This window comes from Vigna unguiculata, chromosome 1, assembly GCF_004118075.2.
Source record: "Vigna unguiculata cultivar IT97K-499-35 chromosome 1, ASM411807v1, whole genome shotgun sequence".
Lineage (NCBI taxonomy): Eukaryota > Viridiplantae > Streptophyta > Magnoliopsida > Fabales > Fabaceae > Vigna > Vigna unguiculata.
This window is the reverse complement of record NC_040279.1, coordinates 13,631,700-13,656,591: the sequence shown is the minus strand read 5'-3', so window position 1 is coordinate 13,656,591 and position 24,892 is coordinate 13,631,700. Positions and strand designations below refer to the sequence as shown.

General features: G+C 40.9%; 1 protein-coding gene across 1 annotated transcript; it reads right to left on the bottom strand.

The window, feature by feature from the left end:
• Window positions 1–424: 424 nt before the first annotated feature.
• Window positions 425–2,067, bottom strand: LOC114195310 (transcription factor JUNGBRUNNEN 1-like). The gene is made up of 3 exons (XM_028085732.1): window positions 1,734–2,067; window positions 1,217–1,536; window positions 425–1,000 (listed from the first exon to the last, which is right to left on the bottom strand). The coding sequence occupies exons 1-3, from the start codon at window positions 1,936–1,938 to the stop codon at window positions 599–601; spliced, it is 927 nt and encodes a 308-aa protein (XP_027941533.1). The 5' UTR covers window positions 1,939–2,067; the 3' UTR covers window positions 425–598.
• Window positions 2,068–24,892: the final 22,825 nt, after the last annotated feature.

The following is a 24,892-nucleotide window of genomic DNA, read 5'->3' as shown; positions in this document are numbered from 1 at the left end:
TCAAAACCCAAAGTTTGGACTCACAAGGAAACGATTAAAGAAACATAAGAACAATTAAATCTCTATATATATAGATGAACTCAGGTAATTAGAGATATACAATTCATTAGCGTCCTAATATAATATTTGACTTTGAGAATTTTTGTCAACTTATCGTGGAAGCCCATTTATGCAAGAACCCCTAGTTTCATGACTTGCACAAAGTAACTTATGACAAATACTTGGCGAAGACCGCGAGGTGAAAAAATAATTTATTAGTTGTATTTCTCTTCCTACTTTTTGACTTTAATTATTTGTCTCCGTTGTTTAAATTTGCTTACAAATTCTACTCATCCTCTTTCTATAACTACATCACCAACGATTAACTCTATGAATCAAATTAAGTTATGTAAAATTAATATTTATACACGAAACCAGAAATAGATGGATTATAAGAAGCAACATATTCATATCATATGTCAACAAGTCTGTCACTACAAGTCATCATGATCAACAGAATGAATAATCTCTAATACAAGCAAACGCACTCTTATGATATAGATTTCATTCTAACATCTAACTAACTACGATCAACTCAACATGAATTCCACATCTTGATCTACAAGCTAGGCGAATCAACAGCAAACTTCACTACCGATCCAAGTTCATCCCAGTTATCGAATGTGAAAAAATCGTTCCCAGGTAGGTTGGTCCAAAGGTTAGGAGCTGGTGCAGTAAGTTGAGGTTGCTGCTGTGCCACTGTAGAGCACAACTGACTAACCACATTAAACTGATTCCTTTTATCACTGTTTGTATAGTTGATGGCGGGCTTCTGCTCGTTGTGATAGTGGCCACCAAAATTTATATACGATTCTTTGTTACCACCGTCAAACTCCATATTGCTCTCTCTTGAGCTCTTGTCATAAAATGCATGGCGCTTAGCAGATACTTGTTTCAAGTCCGGCACGTGCTTCCTCTGTGACACGTTTCTCTTGAAAATTCTACACAACGTCCAAATTTCCTGCAAATTGTATGAAAACATTTGAGGAATTTCTCCTAATGCTAAGTGAAAAATTAGTAAGTTGTGAAAAACTAAGGTTAAGTGACCAATAAATAATGTAGTGAAAAAGTCACCCTTATGTTAATTCCCATACTATATGTTTATTTATGGTGAGGTGAGAAATAATGTATTGAAAACAAGGGTTTAGTCTTGTTTATAATATATATAATTTCTTACAGCTTCTTGGGGAACATCTACATAATTCCTGGAGTTCGGAAAGCTTGTGTTGGTGTCTGTGTTAGAAGGAAGACGAAACTCATGCATCATCCAATCGGTTTTGGTGCCTTTGCCTGCACTGCCACGGTAATAGACTAGTGTTTTTTTTAGTCCAATGCAGTCATTGCCTTCTCCACCTTGTGAGTACACTGGTTTGTCTATGCCGGTTGCTTTCCAAAACCCAGACCCAGTCACTCTATTAGGCCTTATGCTATTCCTATACTTCCTCCCTCTTCTGCAGAAGAAGTAACCCTCCTTCTCTCCTCCACTGCCACTGCTTTCTGATTACAGACAATTAAAATTAACAATAATGAAAAAGAATAATCATTATTTCTTGTTGGGGTGTGTTTTAGATGAAAGCCCTATTCTTGATTCCATGATATTGATTTCATTTTGCAAAAAAACTTTCTAGAACTTTGAAGTTTAAGATAAACAGAAGAAGATCTAGAAACAGAAGAAGATAGAGCAGAAAACATACTTGGAAGATCCCAAGGATCGTATTTGTAAATGTCAATCTGTTTGATGAGCTCGATGCTGATGGGTTTCTTATCAAGCTTCCTTCGTAGATAGAAACTAACAAGCTCTTCATCTGTGGGGTGGAATCGAAATCCAGGAAGTGGAATTTCATCGTCATCCACACACTCATGATGATTATCCTTGTTGAAACTTTCGCTCACACCCATCTTATCTCTCTCTCTGTGTATAAATATATATTTCCGTGTGTGTGAGTTTGTCTTGCTTTTGGCTGAATAAAAGGGGGAGAGAGAGAGAGAAAGAAATGGTGAAACAATTTCAATGAAGTGGAGAACCTTCTTTCCATTATTATAGTGTGAAGAGAGTCTAAGGATAAATGAAGAGGTTTTTCATGCAGGTCAAGTCATGAGCTCTGACTTGTGCCCTCATGATGTTTTGGTGGAGACTCGTTCTATTGTTTAATTTAAAGTCACCATTTAAGACTTATAAATATTCTTAAATAATTGAAAAATTATTTAATGCATAGAATGGATCTCTTCCCTTCAAATACTTTTCTTCTGTTTGTCATAGAAGCTGCCAATAATTGCTCCTATTTCGTGGGTTGAATCATAAATGACACAGACCTGTATTATGAGTCATTTGCCATGTATGGTGACCATTCCACGCTGAACAAAACCATCATTATTATCATTATATTACTTTAATAATTTTCTCTTTCTTAAATATCTTTTTAATATTATTATAAAAAAAATTATTTTCTTAAATTATAAAATATTTTGTAGTAATATTTCATTAAAGTCATATATAACATTTTTTCCAACAAATAAACTTACTATAGAATTGTTTTATCACAAGAAAAATAACTCCATACAATTTACTGTTTATTGAAAAAGAAACATAATTTAGTTTAAAGAAGAAACATAAGCTTTTAGAGAAATAATATATTTAACTTTTTTTTTGTGTCATTTAGTTTTACCGGGTACTTTTTTACAAATTTTATTTGCGTTATAAAATAATTTTTGTATACGGTGGAGTTAAATAAAAATTCTCAAATATATGCATAATTCTCATAATATGTAATAATTACAAGATACTACAAGAAAAATTAATATTATCAACGGTCAAAATCCGTCGGTAATGGTCAAATACATCGCTTAATCAACATTACTGACAGACTATCGACAGTCAAAAATTTGTCAGCAAAATGTTTGTCGATAAAATTTTACCGACTGAAATCATGTTCTGTCAGTAATTATCGACAGAAAAATCCATCGGTAAATATGTCAGTAATTACTGATAGAAAAATTTGTTGGTAATTATCGACCAAAAAATCTATGGATAAAAAAATTTGAATTACCGACAGATTTTACCGACGAATTTTTCTGTCAATAAATAAAATCTGTTACCGACGGATTTTTCTAACGATAATTAAAATGTGAGAATTCGTCGGTAATTCAAATTTACCGACAAAAATATATTTGTCGGTAATTCGAATTTACTGACAAAAATATATCTATCGATAATTTCAATTTTTTTTTGTAGTGCTATGTTCACTTAAGCTCAGCATTTCTTCCATCATAAAGGCGAGAAGGGCAAGCTTGTAATTTGAATCTTATCTTAGAAGAAACTATTTGGCCTGGGTTCATCAAAAACCCTAGAAGAACACTAATGGGTGCAATCAAATTTCTCAGTGGAGCGCTGGCATTAGAGATCCACACACGTTGTTGTTTGCAACATGACTCTGACGTTGTGGTGTCGTGACCCTCTTCGCCTTCATCTTCTTTAGTTTAAATTCACTCTTTGAATACTTGACCCTCTTTGCATTCAAATTGGAGGGATTTGCATTTTATTTCTAACTATATACCACCTTTTGTTTTTTCATCTTCGAGCATGTGCAATTGGCTCAGATTTGTGGAAACCATTATGTATTCGCTGAGATTTTCTTCAAAAGGTGGAGAGAGTGTGTAAATTGCTTTGAGATGTCTTTGTCTTCCTGAACCAATGTGAAGAGAATCTTATTTGCTTTCTTCCTAAAACTAAAGTAGTTTTCTAATCAACTGAATTATTTTCCATTTATTGTTATGGATTGTAATTTCTAATTTCATTAATTTGTCATTGAATTATTCAAGAATCACTGAATTTTGATTTCTATGAGAAATCTTAGAAATATTTTGAATTTAAATTGATAGTTATTATTGTTCCACACTCATTCCTTGCAACCATTGAAACAAATTGTAACGTCCTTGTCGAAAATTACTTATTAAAATAAATAAGAAAATAAATAAAATAACAACCTCATTTATTAATCATCAATTTCCCAAAAATCGCGGGAAAATTTAAAACTGAACATCCAACGCGCCAACACAAATAAAATAAGTCGTATCAATACGTATTACAAATAAAACTGTCCATAAAATTATTACAATAAAACCATAGTTCGACATAATAACTAATGATAAAATCCCTGAGAGGTCCCCACTTCGTCTCTATGTATCTGTCTACTCACCTGCATCAACATCTGCTGCCATGTAACAAGTTACATGATCATCACCACACACATAGATAGGGTGAGCTCATTTAAATAAAACCAACAATATAATATTAAAGACTACATCAACAAATTTAAACCCGGGTTAGTACATTTTCCCCTTTTCTTTTACTCCTTCATTTTCAACACTTGCCTTTAGACGTTTATTATCTTTATACCCTTTAGGTAAGAACAATGATCGATCCTCGCTGCACGAGTGTCTACTCGCCCCTCCAACTACAGGCCACCACCTGATAGTCCACACGTGGGAATAACCTTGCCACAACATCTCACTGTGACACCAAGTGGAGTTCCCCAAAACAAACCTAAGTTTGTAGTTGTTTTCAGACTACCAAATCTCTATCAGAATCCACTGAAGAGGGCAATCATCCGAAACCTCACCGTATGAGCCATAACCCGTACACTCCACTAGACTTCCTAAACCACCAAGCTACAACTTAGAGTGGTAACGTGTTACCCCAATATAAGATTCACTCGTAACTGGGCCCCCAGCCAAAGCATCACATCATGAACATCCCCTAAAGCGATGTAGAAAACTTTCCTCGTGCACTATCATTGGACCAAAACCGCCTGGCGCGCATCTCATGCCTCTAGGCGGAATTCGCTCCAGACCGCCTGGCGGGCGGCACACGCCGCTAGGCGCCACGCGCCTACAATATCCTCACTACACCACCACCGCCTGGCAGACACCACCTCGCCGCTAGGCGCCCTGCTTCGTCGTCACCGCCTGGCGCAGCCATCACACGCCGCCAGGCGCCCTGCTCGCACTGTGACCACTATCACTGATTTATTTCCAATCCGCCTGACGGCTCGCTCACGCCGCCAGGCGCTATACTAGTAGCACAATGCTACTGGTTTTTGGGCACTTAAACAGATCCCAAAGGATCTCCAAAACATACCACTCACCCAATTATAGCGCAAATATGAGATTCCAGTCATACATCTATAACAAAATTACATCACACTCATTTAGACATGCCAACAAATCAAGTATTGTCATGCATCCATGCTCACCTTCGTTTACCCCTTTTAAATATGCCTCATACATTCCACATACCCCCAGTCTTATCATCATACATTCTGATATTTATATAAATCATGACACCACACTTTGATCAATATTGCATATGTACCTGATGAAGGATTGACCCCAACCAAGGATGGAGGCACATGCTTAAGAAGACTAAGCATGTTTAGAAAGGAAGTTCACTAATCCTTCATCCCTTTCATTTGTGTTTGTTATTTTTGATTCCCTAAGTTGACTTAGTTGAATCAACTTTAGTTGACTTGTTGACCTTTGACTAGGTTTGACTTGTTGACTATAGTTGACTTGACTTAAGCCAATATGCTAATCTATGTTTATTTTCTTTGTAGGTTAATTAGGAGTAAGAAAGCAATGCTAGGTGGCGCATGATGATTGGGGAGCATAAATGATGTGGAGGAGAGAGTAAAGCAAAGGCATAAAGCATAAAGTAAAAGCCATAAAACAAGTGTACCTATGTACCTTTGGTCTCCTTTGTTTTTGGCACACTTTGGCCACTTTTTGGAGACATATGAGACACATTCTTTGTCTCCTTTTGTGCTAGAACGAAATTAGCCTTGCACACACAATAGTTGGCTCTTTTGTCTCTCATTTTTGTAACCTTATTTGACCTAGTTTCTAGAAGCTTGGATTAGGTTTTTGTAGAGACATCCTTAGGTATCTTTTATTTGCTTAGAGGCCCCTAAACTCTTCTATATAAGGGGTGCTCCTAGACATGTAAAAGGGTTGAACATTTTGAAGTAAAAACACTCTTGTGTCTCAACCATTTGTGAGAGTTTCCTCCCTTGGGAGTGAATACTTTTAAGCCTTATCTTGCATAGCAAGTGGCGGCACACATTCACTCATCTTCAAGGTTTTCATGGCTTCTAGCCTAGCCTTGTAGTGGCTTGCTTCTCACATTTTTACCATTTCTTTCCTTTCCATTTTATGTTTTCTTCTTCCTTTAATTGTTCTTGGTTTTCTATGGTTTATGTGCTTTCCATTTCCTTTTTGTTTTGAATCAATCCATCATCTTCTTCTCTTGAGCTTTGTGAAAGGAACCTTCACATCTAGATAGCTTGCTATCTTAATGTCCAGTGGGGATTTCACTTAGCTTTCTTAATCAACTCACACCATATTCAATAATCTTAAAAAGAAACAAGATAATCCTTCATCAGTACCATAACAACAATTCACAACCACAAAATATGTCTAAGGAAAGATTACACCAACCATGCCATTCCATATACATCCATCTCACTCTTACTATCGAATTAACATACTTCCTGAATCTGACTTACCACATACACCCAAACGTTCAAAAATAAATATTATCTATATCATACCTCACACTTTCGTTTATTTCAATCTCCCTTAGTCTCATTTAATTCAAATTCTCCTTATCTATTACATTTTCTTTGAATCATACACGTATAGCTTGCCTATTAAACACCCAATGACATGAAGCCCAAACAGAACTGCACAACACCCACTGCATTGTCAGACCGCCTAGCGACAATTCATGCACCGCTAGGCGGTGCATACATATCTAGAAATCTCCAGATTTTTCCTGCACCGAAACACACCCAAACCTTCCTATCCCAGTTTCCCCCCTTCATACTGACATAATTTTATATCAAAGCATCATCCAGAATTCATACATCATACATATGAATCTCATTTCTGCAAAACCAACCCACCAATCATTGACATAATTTATGTTATTTATCACTGATTCCATCATAAACCCTAACCCCCAATTTCAGATCAAAAGTCATGCCTTCCAACATAATCAGCATATGCATAGTCTATGAAAACATCAAAATTCACATTCGAGCATACAAACATCACGACCACATCACAGGTGCCCCAAAAATACCAAAAATGGCCAAAAACATTGTAATTGTGTTCGTGCCGCCTAGCGGTTCATCCTCTGCCGCCAGGCGATTCAAGGAAGAAACCCAGAAAATGGTTCTGACGCTTGTGTCACCTGGCGGGTCACGCGTGACCGCCAGATGGTTTTTGGAAAAATTCCAGAAACCCGATTCCAGCTTTGACATACACATAAAATACAATTCCAATCTCTCACATACCACAATTCATTCATTAAAAACTAAAGCAATCAAGAGGAACTCCCCTAACCTGGATTTCCTTGCTCAATTTGCTAAATGTGCTACTTCCTTCTTATTTGTCAATCTCCTTCTTGCTCTTCTACCAATTCAAACCCAGAACCTCACCCAACACTCACAAATACTCTCCTTTTGTGCTCTATTTCTGGTATAGTCTCAGCCTTGCCAAAACCTTTCGTAATACTCAACTTTTACCTTTTAAACAGTGCTTAAATTTAGGTCAATAATGCAAAAACGGGATTCCCACTTAATTAATGGTTAATGGCCATTCATGGTCCCTTTATGGCTGTTTTTCAGCCTCCCTTGGCTGCTAGATCAGTTAGGGTTTCCTTTAACCCTTCCCATTCCACCCAAATCTAGCATTAGCAAAAAAATATAAAGTTTAATTTAGGTTTTCCCCAAGGTTTGAACTCACCACCATGCAATTGCCAAGTCAATACCAAACCATCATGCCAATCCCCATTTCATTCCAACTAGTATAACCCAATTGCTATCTTCTTACTTACACGCACATACATATTAGTAAAAAATAAAAAAAATTAAATCCTACACAAATGGAATACATAGGACTCGAACCCAAGTACTCTCACACAAATAAAGTACTCTCAACCATATGAGCTAGTACTTTTCCACATCATTAAGGTTAGCATTTAATGCCATAAAGGCTTCTCTTACCTGCATTTATTAAATAATCATTTATTTAATTATTTAAATTTAGTGGGTCTCACACAAACCGGGGATGTATTTTAGTTACTTCAAGTCCTTAGATTCTCATGTATATAAAGAAGGTATGTCCCTTACATCTTATAGAGTTTTCAATTAAATTAAAATTCTTTATTGGCTAGTGGTATGTTTGTCATAAAATCTTGAAAGAACAACATAAAAGTAGCCACTTATGGATTATGAATTTCAATTACGGCTCCCTGAACCATTCAACATGCACCTTAATGTATTTATTGTTTAGCATGTTATATACCAAGCATTGAGAAGGACCAACAAAATTCTAGAAAGAAGGTTTAGGTGGATATTTTAATCATGTAATTAAGAGTTTGATCATGTGTAATACATAATCTATAATCTTTAGTAAAATGGTTCCTTTATATAGCTTTGGCCCTGCATTTTAATTGGTGCAGAAAATTAACGTATAAAGAGATTTTGGATGCAGTAGGATTTTGGAAATATAGGTTTTCAAAATGAAATAAATTTGGAATTGATTAGTGTTTGGAAGGATCCTTTGATAGACTAATGAAATTTCCCATTGGACTTTTTTTCATTGCTTTGCAGACTATTACGGCAATGGACTTTAGACACCGGGAAGAACTTGAAAAAGAAGCCATTAATTTTTTGGTTGTTGTGATTTTCTTGTTCCCATGGGCATAGGGGGAGATCTTGGAGTCCCACTAGATAGTTGGTTCATAGTGAGATTATGTACAATGTTTAGTCTTTTTTAGAATGTATGAATAAATTATAAAGTAGCATTCTTTATGTATATATAATTTGATAGAGTAAGTCTTTTTTGGATAATATTATTGGATAAAGTACGTCAATAAAATTCTTTTATTTGAAAATTGTATATTGTTATATTTCAAAAAAACTATTTTTTTCGTTTCTTGGTCTTTTTAAGAAAGGAGATAATTTTTCATTTTTCTACATTTTAATTTCTACCTTTTTACCATTTTTATTAATTTGTGGGTGAGCTCACCCTCACGCTTTATTCCTCACCCAATCCTAACATAATCCTCCAGCTCCTTCTTTCTTCCTAGGTAAGAAAAACATGGTCTTTTCATTATAAGGAATTACAATGGGCTTAAAACAAGAAAAAAAAAGGTTTAAAGCTCAAAGGGCTACCAATGAACTAATATCAAGGTGGGATTATTTGGCCTTGATGAACCTATTTTGGGGAGGAGACGAAAAATTTTGTGATTGTTGGATCAATCTAGCCATATGTCAAAATTTATTTTCTTTAATTGTTTTAACTACAAGTCAACTTTTCCAATTTTTTTAATTATGACATTTTTATTGTTGTAGATTTGCAAATTAATCCATGTAAAGCTTCAATTAATTTGTTGACGTTCTCACTTTTAACCAAAGTACACTCTTAATTAAAAGTGAGAACTTTTAGATTATCCATAGTAAATTGAACCAAAGTACATTCTGAATCAAATTTTACTATGCCTAATCATGTACATTGTTTTGTCTCCTCACCAGATAAAAAGCTTAATTAATCAAAGTAAAGTCTCGATTAATTTTAGTTAGAGTAAATACCTTTAACCAAAGTAAAGTTTCAATTATTGGTAAAAACTCATTTAATCAAATGAAAGCTTCTAAATAAAATCAAAGTAAAGTCTCAATTAGATTTTAAAACTCTTCAACTCATGTGATTAGCATGCATATAGATTTAACACCTGCTAACTTGCTATAATGTAAAAATCATTACTTTTTACGTGATTCAAAGACAAAAGACATGGATGAATGAAAACCACAACAATAATAAAAAGAACAAAGAAATTATGTCATTTGAACCTCATAATCCATAATGAAATTACAATGGAAGCAACTCAAGAAGTGTAGAACTTCATGAAATCAAAATAAAATAAAAGAAGAGAAGGTGGAGATAGAACAAAATTAAGCCCCCCTAAGGGTTCCTAAACTCCAAAGTTTCGAGCTTCATTTTTCTAATTCCCCTTTGTCTCTTTATATACAAGAATTAGATTGGGTTTTTCTGTTGCTAAAATCTCTCAAATATCTTTTAAAATAAAGAAAAAGATAAATATTGTTTATCGTTATAGAGATTATGAATATTTCAAAATATTTAGAGAGATATAAACTATTTGACACATATAGTTGATTGATAATATATATCAATATATGATAAAATTAAATAAATTAATTACTTAAAGATATATGATAAATTATCACCAACTAATATTTCAATTAATTTTCAAAATCAACAATTTGCAATCTCCTCCAATTATGTTTTAAATAATCCAATAGCTTCAAGATATACCTCTTTGTTATGGATATCTAAAGAGATTTAAGAAGATCTTGCAATATTCAAAAAGATTTGGTAATTATTATCTTTTGATATTTATGATATATTTAATAAGATATATTTTGCCAAATTATCTTTTATCATAAATATTTATGGATCATCAAACCCTTTTTTTTTGGTAAAAGATAGAGAAAATCGCAAGGTCCAATTTTTGTTGTCTGTTCCCTCTTCTTGGCTTAGCCAAACTTCTTCACTTTTTAAAGCTTTTCTTGCCTTCTTCATGCATTGCTTGGCTTGGATTTTTTTTTTATTTTGATAATTTTTATTCTTGGATTTATCTTTTAGGTGTCATGAAGCTTTAATCAATTTATTTCCATACCATGAGCTCAACTTAGTTGCAACTACACTAATACACCTCAAAATATCCAAAAAAAATATTTATGCAACTAAAAAGTTATGTTTATCATGTTTTTGTATCTCATGCTCAATAAACCCAATTATAAGAAATCCTAATTAAATCAATCTTTTAAGAACAAAATTCAATAAAAAACCAGAATTAAACATTAAATGAGGGCATAAATATGAACTCATCAAAGGCCAAAGGAGAGTCTCCACTCCTTAGAGGAGAAAGTCACAAAAATATGATAGTATTTTACTCAAATTGATAAACCCTTGCACATGTCTAGGAGCACCCCTTAAATATAGAGTTTTAGGGGTCTCTAAGAAATAATAATAAGTACAAAATGGTGTCTTTGCAATTACAAAAACACATTGTAGAAGGTAGGTTAAAATGAACCAACAAATGGAATGGAATGTGCACTTCAATGTGGATTCTCGACCTAGAGAAAGGAAGGCAGCTCCATGGACCACTTGTACCACTAAGGTAGAAGTTACTTTATGCTTTTGCCTTTTCTCTCTCATCACCTTTACATGTGGTCCAGTAATGCTTTACCATGTGAGAGTGCTTTAATCCATCTCCATTAGTGATCATCTTATCGTAATCATGGTTAACCTACAAAGAAAACAAGACAAACAAGTGAACATGTTGACTTGAGCCAAGTCAACTCTAGTCAACTCGTCAAACCTAGTCAAGGTCAATAAGTCAACTAAGGTTTATCTAACAAGCCAACTTTAGGGAATTTAACATAAATAAATACTAAATAGAGTCAAGGAAGAAGAAATAAAAGTCTCCCCTTTAGTCATGCTGCTTGTGATCCTTCTTAGAAGAGCTTCCATTGCATCTTGTGTGGTCAAGCCTTCATCAAACCCTTATCAGTTTTATTCAATTATTATGTATATTACATGCTTTGTAGTAATTATGTTTTTAATATAATAAGATTTAGTCACATTTTAAAGTTATAATCAATATGTTACGTAAATCACTAACATAAATAATATAAGAATTGGTTAAATGAATAATTATAATTTTAAAACTATCGATCTGAATGTACATTTGTCTTCTAAATCAATTTAACAATGTTGTCAAAAGTGTTATGTATAATATTTATTTTTTAGCATATTAGAGGTATGGCCTTTACATATAACTACATTTCGAAACATGTTGTCTAAATAATAAGCAACATTTAAAATGTGTTTCCTATAAACAACAAACAACATTTAAAATATGTTGTCTATACACAATAAGAATCATTTAAAATAGGTGACTCATTCTAACACTATAAGACAGTAGTTTTGTAAATTGTGTTACCTTAGTAAAAGAAAATGTTACTTATAACCTAAGCCCACAACCATATCTTCCATGCCTACAAAACTGTTGCCCAAATGTTTGGCCACACTTTTGTAACTTTTGACCATACTTTTTAGTTATTACTTAAAGTTTCAAAAACTCTATTTTCATCATGAATTGAGGTATGGGTTCATTTGGTTCTGTTCTTTCTAGGATCTGGTGTGTGGACCTTTGTACAAGTCGCAAGATCCTAATTGTGGCTTGAATGCTCCTTTTGGTTCAAATGAAATCCCTCATTGTTTGAAGAGGGAAGATATACTTGTAAAAGACTCTTTGACCCTCAAGTCAGTAAAAGAGATTTTGGATCTATATGTGATGGGATATGCTTCTTCCAGCTATATCATTCAAGCCAAGGGAAGACTCACAAATGGGTGGTGGTTTCTGGAAGCTTGGTGGTGGTAGAAATAGGTTGCGCATATGGCAGTTTTGATGTGATGAGATGATGTCTCCTTCTTCAAGCTATATGACTTAAGAAATGGGGAGAGGTTATGGTCGTATTTTAGTGCTCCAAAGAGAGGTTGGGCCAATTCTTAAGGAAGGGTGACTAAAGGAAACCTAGAGTGCTCTAGTCTTGGTGACCTAAGTTGAGTAGTATGGCAGAAAATTGGCAGCATAACAATACTCGAATTCAAAGGTGATTTACATGGGGGAAGACACCTCTATAAGCTTAGGTAACCCTGAAGTTGTCTCAAAATTATAGAAACAAAACATGAATTCTACTCCTTGGAGGACAACGAAAAATCCCCTCCATTAGGAGGATGACACATGGAGACTACTAAGAAGAAACTCTCTCCATTAGAAGCATGAGACATGGCCAAAAGGAAAATGATGAGGCTCCTCCGTCGCGGTAGTCGCCGGAAAACCTCTCCCAATCGGTGATCTACCGATTGAATCTCGCAAAGAGCGAGGGAAACGCAGCGGAACGAAGATTATGCTCGGTTAGATCCGGTTTCTCACTGGTTTGGGGCAATCCGAGTAGATAACGACCTAACCTAGGGTTTATGGTGAGCTGATGAATGGCGGGAGTGATCTCTACCAAATATTCTCATTCATCAAAGCTGTTTGGTACAAATGGTTGGCTTGCCTTTTATAGATGAAGGCATTCAGAAAAGAAAGCAACAAACGGAAACGACTAACAACATGTCGTTAAATGAAACGGGAGGAACGCGTGTGGGAGAAGAAGCAAACCCTAAACAAACACTAACAGTTTCCCCTAACCGTAATAGAGGACGCACTTCTCAGTTTGTGGGAAAGACTCTCGTGAACCCTAGTAGTATTGCTGAAGGGTTGGTCCGCACGTTGTCATGTTGGTGGAAAGGATGACTTGGGCTGCAGCTAGATAATTTGTTGGCCCAATTTCATTATACACGCTGAATCAGGTGGTGCAAAAGTGACGTGATCTGCTAGACGCTTGAAGGAATTGAGATGGTGCAGATTGGGCTTAGGCCCAATGACGCTGAGCATGAGAATTGGTTGCTCCAAATCAATGTTGGTGTGCGGATGAAACAATTTGAACAAGCGTGATTGTGTGATGCCATCTTTGGGCCGCTGGAGCAAGGATTCAACCTACCATTCACGGATTCAGCCCACCATTCACGGATGTTGTATGGTGAGAATTGGGTTGCAGGCCCAATATCGATTGACAACTTTGAAAATGAGCTGCATTTAACAAAAATATTGAATTAAAACAAGTTTTAAAAATAAAAGAAATAAAAGAAATTAAAATGAATAGGCCTAGGCATTGGCCCAATGCTATAAGCCTTATTGGGATCACATCATCCCCTCCCCCTTAAAGAGGATCTGTCCTCAGATCTAGAGGGTTATTAAAGGCTCACAACAACCAAAATAATAGTACCACCAGGATCAAAAACAAATTTGCAATAGTCATCAAATAAAAGTGAATTAAAATCATAGTGACCATACAGTAAAATTGAATGGGGACTATGTGAAAATGGGCTTATAAATTTTGAAAAAGTTGGTATTGGACCCACTTCACAAAAAGAATGTTTTACACTTTGACTAAGATAATTTTTGAAAAGAATTTTAGATCCAAAGTGTGTTTTTACACAAGATGTTGAGGAGGGTGAAATAAGGGAATGAAATTGAGAACAAAATGTTTGAGTGGAAAACAAAGCAAAAGATTTACGGACAAAGTGAATAGAAGTTAAAGATGTAAGAACTTCCTTTGACAATTGGAACTGAATGGAAGGAATTATTGAAAAATTTAACACCAAATCCTTAACAATTAGTTCCCTTTTTGCATTTGAAATGATCTTTAACTCTACCACTGGTGATTGTATTTCAAGATTACTCTCTTGTTTTATTTTCTCTCTTTCCTGTAATTCTTTTCTCTCATTCTCTTCTGTTGTTTTTCTTAGACTCTCCTCTTTAGCCTTTTCTTCTTCCTCTCTTTTTTTCTTCTCTTTTAGCTTTTTTCCTCTTGTTCTCTTTAAGCACAAAGCTTCTCAAACGCTTCCTTTTCTCGCTTCTTTTGAAACTCTCGAAGGTTTTGATATTTAGCTTGCTCTCTCTTGTATTTTTCTCTCTTTCTTTGTTCACTCAAGAGCAAGTCTAAATTGTGCTTAAAATCTTTTTCAAGTCTAGAAAACTTAGCAATGTTTTGGATGAATGCATCCCCAATGTCAATGAAGTCTTCTATCCTAGCTTGTTGTGCTTTAGTGATCCTAAATGAAGGGGGAATGTGTTCCTGCAGAGAACAAATAAGAGATTAGACACAAGCGTCACCTTACCGTGTAGTCTGCTATCTCTTCAGTTGGCCTCTTCCCGGTTGATACATGTCAACTTGAACCCAGGAGGGGTTACCTGCAGAAGAATCTCCGAAGCTCAAGTAAGTCAAAGCTCTCAGAGAGTCAAATCAGTGATTAATGAATGTGTCTCTTTAGATGATGGGGTCCACGTGTATTTATAGGGCATTAATGACGTTTGACCATTTCATGGGCTGGGTTTTGACATGGGCTGTAACTTGGGCCATGAATGGGCCTGGGCCCCAAACCAGGCCCTTGAGACCTATTGAATGCGGGGGCATCGATGATAGCTTAAGTTCATTCGAGTAGTCGGTCTCGACCGGCTACTTGCCTATATGGCTAACGTTGGTGATGTTCGGGTACTAGGCGGTTTCGATATGCACACTGTTTACTTGGTTGAATTTGGCTAGGTACGGTACACCAATCCCCAGCCTTGTCCGATATGGGTTGTCGGTCAAGGATGATATGTGTTGGTAAGCTAGCAGAACCGGCTAGGTGTGATACACCAGTCCCCCAGCCTTGTCCGATATGGGTTGTCGGTCAAGGATGATATGTGTTGGTAAGCTAGCAGAACCGGCTAGGTGTGATACACCAGTCCCCCAGCCTTTAAGTGTGGTGAACAGTGTTAAGGCTTAGGATTTGTAACTGTCAGAAGGTAGGTGAAAGGGTGTCAGTTGGTCACATCGCAAAAGTTTTGGCGCCGCCATTTTGGAGTGGGATTTTTCGCAATGATGGTGTTGATTGGTCTGTGATATGGTTTTGGTGGGAAGAGGTTCGTCGTTTGGGATCGCAGGCTATAAATGTGTGTTTGCAAACAGATAAGAGGTTACTTGTTTCATTCATGATTTCTGAATTTAAAGACCTTGTGCGCGTAAAAGTGTCCGACTAGTCCTCTATTTCGACCGACATCTTCGTAAAAAACGAAATCAGGTATGTCCAGTAGTAGTAGTGTGTCTACGTCTAGTAGTAGTGAAAGTACTGAGTCAGATAGGAGTAAGGATAGACGACTTAGCGGAGAGGGTACAAGTTCTGGAGTTGTTACAAGCGGAATACCGATGGAGGTGGTGAGGGAAGTTCGAGAGGATCCTCCTGAAGAGTTGAAGGAGAGTAACTGGCCGGCCAAAGGCGGCTATGGATGGGTCGCTGCTGATGTTCGTGACCAATCATCTTTATTTAGGTGGTCTCGTCTGTTAAACTCTTGGCTAAACTGTACACCCGTTATGTCTAGGGGTGTCAGCGGAGACATTGTTTCGCTGGAGAGGGTGAGTGCCGTCGACCGGGTATGCCACGGGCAGGAGGGGGCTACCGAGAAATTCTTTTACATGTATATGTGCCACTTTTCTCAGCTTCATGTGCGACTACCCTTTGACGACTTCACTATGGGTGTGCTGCGGGCGTTGAATGTGGCACCTACCCAGCTACATCCTAATAGCTGGGCCTACTTGCAGGCCTTCCGCATTCTGTGCGAGTCGTTGTACTTGGAGCCTACTCCCTATGCCTTCTTGTATTTTTATGACACCAGACCCCGAAGGTCGGCTACTTGGCTTTCTTTAATCAGTCGTCCCAGCATCAGCAGGTTGGATGCTTTCTCCCAGTCTTTCAAACACTTCAAAGACGGGTACTTCAAGGTGGTTGTGAAGGAAGGGGGTAAATCGCATTTTTTGAATGCGGATGGGAGTACCAAGTTTCCCTTCAACTGGACCAATAATCCTTCTCATTATAAAGACATGGGAGTGGAGGAGTTGTCGGCTGGTGACAAGGAGGTGGTGGGGATGTTGTTGAGATTTGTGGATAAGTTGCCCACTAAGGGCCTAGTTAGGGTTTATAATTCAGTGCATCCGATAATAGATATTGAAGGTATATGTTTATTACTTAAGCTGTGTTAATGATGCTAAGTTGTTTTGATCCGAGTCGTAATATGTTATTGTAGGGCATATGGCGCAGTCTGGTAAGAAGAATTTGGCGCTCTTTCAATCGCTGAGGAAGGAGATGGCCGCTAAGGCCAAGGCGGCTGGGAAAGCTGATGTTCCCAACTTGCAGGAATCGGTTGTGGAGGTGCATGTACACGGCGGGACGAAAAGGAAAGCTGAGCTTCCGCCTCGACTTGGGAAGGGCAAAGACGTGAAGAAAATAAGGGCGGCTATTCTTGGGTCGGCTAGCGGGGCGGGATCGGCTAGTGGAGAGAAGTTGCCTGAGGCCGGGTTGATCGAGTTGCTGGAAATATCCGTGAGGAAGGATATCTCGATCAACCTTCCAGACACTGTTGTTAACTTTATTGATAACATGGAGGTTGATGATATCGTGAGAACAATGGTAGAGTTTGGAAGCAAGTCCTTAGTCTTGGGTCGGCGTGTAGGGTCTCTTTATAGAAGGGAAGTAAAGGAGGTGGGGGAGTTGCAGGGTAAAGTGGACAAGCTTGAGGAGGAGAAAGCGACTCTAGAAAAGGAGAAAGAAGGCTGGGAAGTGGAGAGGAAGAGGCTGGCATCATGGAGAGTGCGTTGTTTGGACTCTGAGGAGAAACTAAACAAGCGTATAGGGGAGTTGGAAGAAGACTACGAGGATTTGAAGGATAAGTACGACAGGGCTGTTGGGGAGTTGGATGATTTGAAGAACAACGTTATCCAAGAGCATATAAATGGTTTCGAGAAGGGGTTGCGGCAGGCGACCTTCTTCTATCAGGTTGTGGATGCCTTGGATTCGAGATTTGACGTAGACAAGGATGTAGTTGGTGGGAAGTTGGTGAGGGAGGATGAGGGGGTTGCGGAGGAGGTGGAGGAGAAGACGACAGAGGAGGAGAAGGATTCGGGAGCTGTTGTGGTGGGTGAGGAGAACGAGGGGGTGTAGTTAATTCATTTTTTCTTGAAACTTGAACTTTGTTTGTAATAATCCGTACATTATTTTACTTTGCCTTTAATATGATGAATGCCTTGTGTATGCTATGTTAGATGTTGTTACTATGTATGATTGTGTTGCGTTAGCGGTATGGATAAGTGTGAAGGGGTGTTGGATTTTGACCGTTTTATTTGAACTTTAAACGAATGAACAAAGTTAAAGGGTGTTCGACCCAGGCCGCTTACTTGGGGTAAGGGTGGGGAACTTAAGCGAATGAATCAAGATTAGAGGGTGTTCGACCCAAGGCGCTTACTTGGGGTAAGGGTGGGGAACTTAAACAAATGAACAAAGATAGAGGTTGTTCGACCCAGGCCGCTTACTTGGGGTAAGGGTGGGGAACTTAAACGAATGAACAAAGATAGAGGGTGTTCGACCTAGGCCGCTAACTTGGGGTAAGGGTGGGGAACTTAAACGAATGAACAAAGATAGAGGTTGCTCGACCCAGGCCGCTTACTTGGGGTAAGGGTGGGGAACTTAAACGAATGAACAAAGATAGAGGGTGTTCGACCCAGGCCGCTTACTTGGGGTAAGGGTGGGGAACTTAAACGAATGAATCAAGATAGAGGGTGTTCGACCCAGGCCGCTTACTTGGGGTAAGGGTGGGGAACTTAAACGAATGAATCAAGATTAGAGGTTGTTCGACCCAGGCCGTTTACTTGGGGTAAGGGTAGGGAACTTAAACGAATGAATCAAGATAGAGGTTGTTCGACCTAGGCCGCTTACTTGGGGTAAGGCTGGGGAACTTAAACGAATGAACAAAGTTAGAGGGTGTTCGACCCAGGTCGCTTACTTGGGGTAAGGGTGGGGAACTTAAACGAATGAACAAAGATAGAGGTTGTTCGACCCAGGCCGCTTACTTGGGGTAAGGGTGGGGAACTTAAACGAATGAACAAAGATAGAGGGTGTTCGACCCAGGCCGCTTACTTGGGGTAAGGGTGGGGAACTTAAACGAATGAATCAAAGTTAAAGGGATAGAGTCATAAAGTAGGGAACCATTCTTTTTATTTATTCAAATAAGGGTGCCTCGTTAAAACCTCCTTGGCCAAAACCCTCCTTAGGGAAAAAAGACCAAGTGAGGAAAAAGAGTACACCCATGGTTACAAGTATTGATTCGACTATGATACATGTTCAGCTGAAGTAGAACTTGAGGTGGGATACATTCCATGTGTTGGGAATCTCTTCCCCAGATAATTGTTCTAGGCGATAAGCCCCTCCTCCTGTGTCTTCTCGTATGCGGTATGGCACGTCCCAATTGGCGGAGAACTTGCCATCCTTCTTTCTAGCACTGCTGGTCATTCTCCATACTAGGTCTCCGACGACAAACGATATTGGGTGTAGGTTTGCGTTATATTTCCTGGCAGCTCGTTGTTTGGCGGCTAGATTGCGTATTTGGGCTTTTTCTCTGAGTTCGGGAAGGAGGTCGAGATGTAAGGCCATGTTTTGGTGGTTATGAGTTGGGTCGTATAGTTCTCGGCGCAGGGATGGTTCGCCAATTTCTACTGGTATCATGGCATCTGCGCCGTAGACTAGGCTGAATGGGGATTCGTTTGTTGATGATTGAGGGGTGCATCTGTAGGCCCATAGTACTTCGATTAACTCTTTAGGCCATCGGCCTCTGGCGGTATCCAACCTTTTACGTAGTTCTACGAGAATAACTTTGTTTGCCGCTTCCGCTTGCCCATTGGTCTGTGGATGTTCTACAGAACTTGTGATGTGTTTGATGCCTAAGCCAATGTAGAATTTGGCTAACTCCTTGTCGATAAATTGTCGGCCATTGTCTGTTATGATGGTATGTGGTACACCATATCTACATATAACGTCCTTCCACACAAACTGCTGGACTTGTTGGGCCGTGATGGTGGTCAATGGCTTGGCTTCGATCCATTTGGTAAAGTAGTCAACGGCTACGATTAGGAACTTGACTTGCCCCTTGTCGGGTGTGAAGGGTCCTAGGATGTCCATTCCCCACTTAGCGAATGGCTAGGGGGATAGTATGTGGTGTAGTTGTTCTTGTTTCTGATGTATAAGGTTGCCGTGCTTCTGGCATGGTTTGCATTTCCTGACGTGATCCTGGCAGTCCGCCTCTATCGTGGGCCAGAAGTATCCGGCTCTGAGAACTCTTGTGGCCATGGTGCGTGCGCCTGAATGATAACCACAGATTCCTTCGTGTAGTTCCTTAATGATATACTGGGCTTGTTCTGGCGTGACACACTTAAGTAAGGGTTGGCCATATCCGCGTTTGTAGAGGTCCTCGCCTATCATAGTGTACCTGGCGGCCTTGGCCAGCCAAGTTTTGTCCGCGTCGGGGGGGGGGGGGTTGCCAGTTTTGAGGTACTGAATGTAAGGGGTGGTCCAGTTTGGGTTTTGAGTGGGGGTGATGCTGTTTGATGGGGTGTGGGTTAACGTTTGGCAAGTGTGTGTGACAGAAGGTGTGGATAGTGTTTGCTGTAGTAGGGATCGATTATGGTTTTTGAGTTTGGTACTGGCTAATTTGGAAAGGATGTCGGCTCTGACGTTGTCGGTTCTGGGGATATGTTCGACGCAGACCTGTTCAAAGGCGGATTGAATAATTGCGCGGACCAGATGGTAGTATTGTTGAAGGATGGGGTCTTTGATTTGGAATTCGTCGTTCAGATGGCCTACGGTAAGTTTGGAGTCGGTCTTGCATGTTAACTTTTTGACGCTGACTTCTCGGGCTAGGGAGAGGCTGGCGAGGATAACTTCGTATTCGGCTTGGTTATTCGACGTTTTGAAAGCAAAATGAAGAGACTTCTTAATGAGGATGTCGTTGGGGCCTTCTTACACGATGCCGGCGCCGGCACCCCTTGGGTTCGAGGAGCCATCTACATGAAGCGTCCATTGGTCCTCAACAAGTGTTTGTTGTAGGTCATTGACGAAGTCTAAGAGACATTGGGCTTTGATGGGGTCGTGGGGTTCATAGCGAATGTTGAATTCGGACAGCTCCATGGCCCATGATGACATGCGTCCAGCCAGATCCGGCTTTTATAGTATTTTTTGGATTGGGTAATCGGTTTTGACGGTTATGATGTGGTTTTGAAAATACGGGCGCAAGCGGCGTGCGGCATGGACCAAGGATAGGGCTAGTTTTTCCACCATTTGGTATCTGGTTTCAGGGTCTTGTAGTGTTCTGCTCACGAAATACACAGGATGTTGCGTGCCTTCTGCTTCTTGGACAAGGGCAGCGCTGATGGTGTGATCGGTGGCCGTGATGTATACTAGCAGGGGTTGGCTGATGTCTGGTTTGTGGAGGATGGGGGGTGAGGTTAGGGATGTTTTGAGTTTTAGGAAGATCTGTTCACAATCATCAGTCCACGTGAACCGGGCGGATTTCTTCAGGAGCTGGATTATGGGTTGAGTTTGTTCCGCTAGTTTTGGTAGGAAGCGAGAGATGGCCGTGAGGCGGCCGATTAGCCATTGGACTTCTTTGACAGTAGTGGGGCTGCGCATTTCGATGATGGCCCTGCATTTTTCGGGGTTAACCTTTATGCCGCGTTGGGTTAACATGAAACCAAGGAATTTACCCCGGTCGACGCCGAATACACATTTATCGGGATTTAGGCAGAGATTGTACTGGCGCAGGGCGGAGAATACTACCTCTAAATCTTTAGCGTGTTGACAATGGCTCGGGGACTTGACGACCATGTCATCGACGTAGACTTCGACACAGTGTCCTGTCAGATGGCTGAAGACTTTGTCCATTAGTCGCTGGTAAGTTGCCCCAGCGTTTTTGAGGCCAAAGGGCATAACCCTATAGAAGTAGTTGGCGTCGTCTGTGATGAAGGCGGTCTTGTGCATATCTGCTGTGGCCATGGGTATTTGGTTATAACCTGAATATGCATCTAAAAAGCTAAGCACCTTGTTTCCTGCCGCGCCGTCTACGAGTCGATCGATGTTGGGTAAGGGGTAGGCATCGCGAGGGCATGCCTTATTCAGGTCTGTGTAGTCCACGCACATCTGCCATTTGCCATTGGCTTTCTTTACCAAGACAACGTTAGAAAGCCAAGTGGTGTATTGTGCTTCTTCTATAAACCCTGCGTTCAGTAACTTGTCGGCCTCTACTTTGGCTGCTTGTCTGCGTTCTTCCCCAAGTTTGCGCTTTTTCTGGGATACTTAGTGGGCTTCTTTATATATCGAGAGCTTGTGGGATGCCACCTTGGGGTCTACTCCAGGGAGGTCGGCGACTGACCAGGCAAAAAGATCCGTGTTATTGGTGAGGATGGGTGTGATTGTGGCACGCTCATGAGAGTTCAAACTAGTGCCCAAGTTGATGGAATGGCCGTTGGGGAGTTCCAGGGGAGTAGTGTCCTCGACAGGCTCGAGGCGGGCATCCCGGCCTATTTTGGGGTCAAGGTCCTCGCCGGATAGGGCTATGCGGGAATTAGGTGGTCGTTCGATGTGGTTTGTTTGTTGGATTGGGAGTTGCGGTCTTAAGCTTGCCATGTAGCACTCGCGTGCCAGGCGCTGGTCATAGTGGATGGTCAGGATATCGCCAGATGGGGCTGGAAACTTCATAGCCAAGTGAGGGGTAGAGACGACTGCACCAAGCGTATTGAGGGAAGGACGGCCCAGGAGTATGTTGTAGGATGTTGGCGCGTCGACTATAAGGAAGCGGATTGGGATGGTTTTGGTTTGGGTTCCTTCCCGAAAGACGGTATAGAGGTCTATGTAGCCTCGGGTGGATACCTGTTCACCGGAAAAGCCGTATATGGGCTCATCATATGGTATCATGGCGGTGTCAGGAAGTTGTAACTTTTGGTAGGTGGCCCAGTAGAGGATGTCAACTGAGCTGCCTTGATCCACAAGTACTTTCTTAACAACATAGTTTTCGATTTCGATGGTGATGACCATGGGGTTGTCCTGCTGGTGGTCGAGGCCGTGGAAGTCGTCGTCTGTGAATACGATGGGGGGCATACGTCGTCTGTGATGGGATTGAGTGATATGGTTGATGGATTGTATATGGCGGAGGTGTTTCTTTCTGGCGGACGAGGTGGAGCCTCCACTTGCGAAACCACCAGAGATGGTGTTAATGGTGCCTCGTAAGGGGGGGTTGGCAGGGGTAATGTTGGTGTGGGCAGGCTCTGGTTGTTGGTTGTTGGGTTGGGTGGGGTGGCTATTTTGGTGGGTGTTGCTTGGTTGTCGTCTGTGGTCATGCCGTGGAGGGTGGCGGGATCGGGAGGAGGAGGAGTGGTCATCCCTACGGATGAAGCGGCGAAAGTGGCCGGCCCGTACTAGTTCTTCGATTTTATCCTGGAGCGCTTTGCATTCTTCCGTAGTATGACCGTGGTTGCGATGGTACCGACAATACTTGGTCATGTTGGCGTTAGGAGGTGTGGTTGTCTTTCGTGGTGGGGGGAGGAGGTCAGCTTGGAGGGCCTCGTCTAGGATGCGGGAGCGGGCTACCGTGAGTGGGGCATATCTGGTGAAGCGAGGTTGGCGGGGTTCGCGTGGGCGGGTGTCAGGGCGCGGGTGAGGCTGTGGGGTGGGATTGGAGGTAGGGTTGGACGTGTTGGCTGCGTAGTCGTTACAGAATTTGGTGTGAAGAGTTTGCATTTCCTCCATGCGAACGTAGTCAGCTGCGCGCAGCTTGAGTTCGTGCATGGAGGTGGGTGGATGGAGGTAGACGTTGTTGGCGAAGGGGCCGGGTTGTAGGGTGAGGGGCATACATTGAAGTATCATTTCCTGGTTGAGGTGTGGTGTACGAAGTGCGGCTTTATTGAAGCGGTCGATGAATGTTCTGAGTGGTTCATTGGGTTCCTGTCTGATACCCAGTAGGGATATGGTGGGGGTTTGATGTGGGCGGCTTCCAGCGAAATGTGTGGAAAACATGTGTGAAAGGGTGTCGAAGCTATCAATTGAGTAAGGTGGGAGGGTGGTGAACCATTATAGGGCAGGGCCTTTGAGGGTAGTGGGGAAAGCTTTGCAAAAGACTGCGTCTTGGTATGTGCATAGGGCGACGTGGGTAATGTAGACTTTTAGGTGTTCGTCGGGGTCGGTTTCGCCGGTGTAGCGATCCAGGTTGAAGGGTTCCCACTGGGCCGGGAGAGGGGTGTTAGCGATAAAATCTGTGAATGGGTGGCGGCGTCTGGGCTGGTGAGGGGGGGAATGTGGGGTGGGGGTGGAAGGTTGATCATAGCAGGAAAGGTGGAGGTGATGTTATAAGGAGGGATGTGGGTTGTGGGAAGATACTGTGGGTTGTAGGGTGGAATATATGTGGTGTGGAGAGTGGGGGGTATGTTGTGGGGTGCGTGGGTGGTTGAGGGTGCTGTGAGCCCTGGTTGACCGGGTGGAAAGTGATGGGGATGGGTGGAGGTAAGGGGTGTCTGTTGGGTGGTGGTGAAGGTGTGGGGGGTGGGATTGTATTCGCTTTCTTCCTCTGTAGGTTGGAAGGCCGGAGACTTCACAGCTTCAGAGGTTTCTTTGGCTTTTCCCTTCAGGGTGGCGTCTGCCTCGATCCTTCTCCTGAGGCGAGAGTTTTCTTGTTTTAGCGCTTCCATTTCCTTAGCGCTGCGCTTCTTCAGGTCTGCGAGTTCTTGTTGCATCTTTACCTGGCCGTCTAGGATGGCGGCCAAGTCAGGGGCGATGCCGGGAGGTCCAGAGGGACCAGCGTCCGCTTGCTTGTTAGCTTCAGCTTTGTTGCGGGTAGAAACCATCTTCGAAGAAAAACGGGTACTGAAGGTGCTCGTCTCGTGCCCCACGGTGGGCACCAATTGTTCCGGCAGAGAACAAATAAGAGATTAGACACAAGCGTCACCTTACCGTGTAGTCCGCTATCTCTTCAGTTGGCCTCTTCCCGGTTGATACATGTCAACTTGAACCCAGGAGGGGTTACCTGCAGAAGAATCTCCGAAGCTCAAGTAAGTCAAAGCTCTCAGAGAGTCAAATCAGTGATTAATGAATGCGTCTCTTTAAATGATGGGGTCCACGTGTATTTATAGGGCATTAATGACGTTTGACCATTTCATGGGCTGGGTTTTGACATGGGCTGTAACTTGGGCCATGAATGGGCCTGGGCCCCAAACCAGGCCCTTGAGACCTATTGAATGCGGGG

Bases quoted from the DNA above. Each gene is read 5' to 3' on its own strand.
- LOC114195310 (XM_028085732.1), bottom strand. From the start codon at position 1,938: ATGGGTGTGAGCGAAAGTTTCAACAAGGATAATCATCATGAGTGTGTG. The intron at 1,537-1,733 runs GTATGTTTTCTG...GTCTGTAATCAG, and splicing joins CGATCCTTGGGATCTTCCAA to AAAGCAGTGGCAGTGGAGGA. The intron at 1,001-1,216 runs GTAAGAAATTAT...TACAATTTGCAG, and splicing joins TAGATGTTCCCCAAGAAGCT to GAAATTTGGACGTTGTGTAG.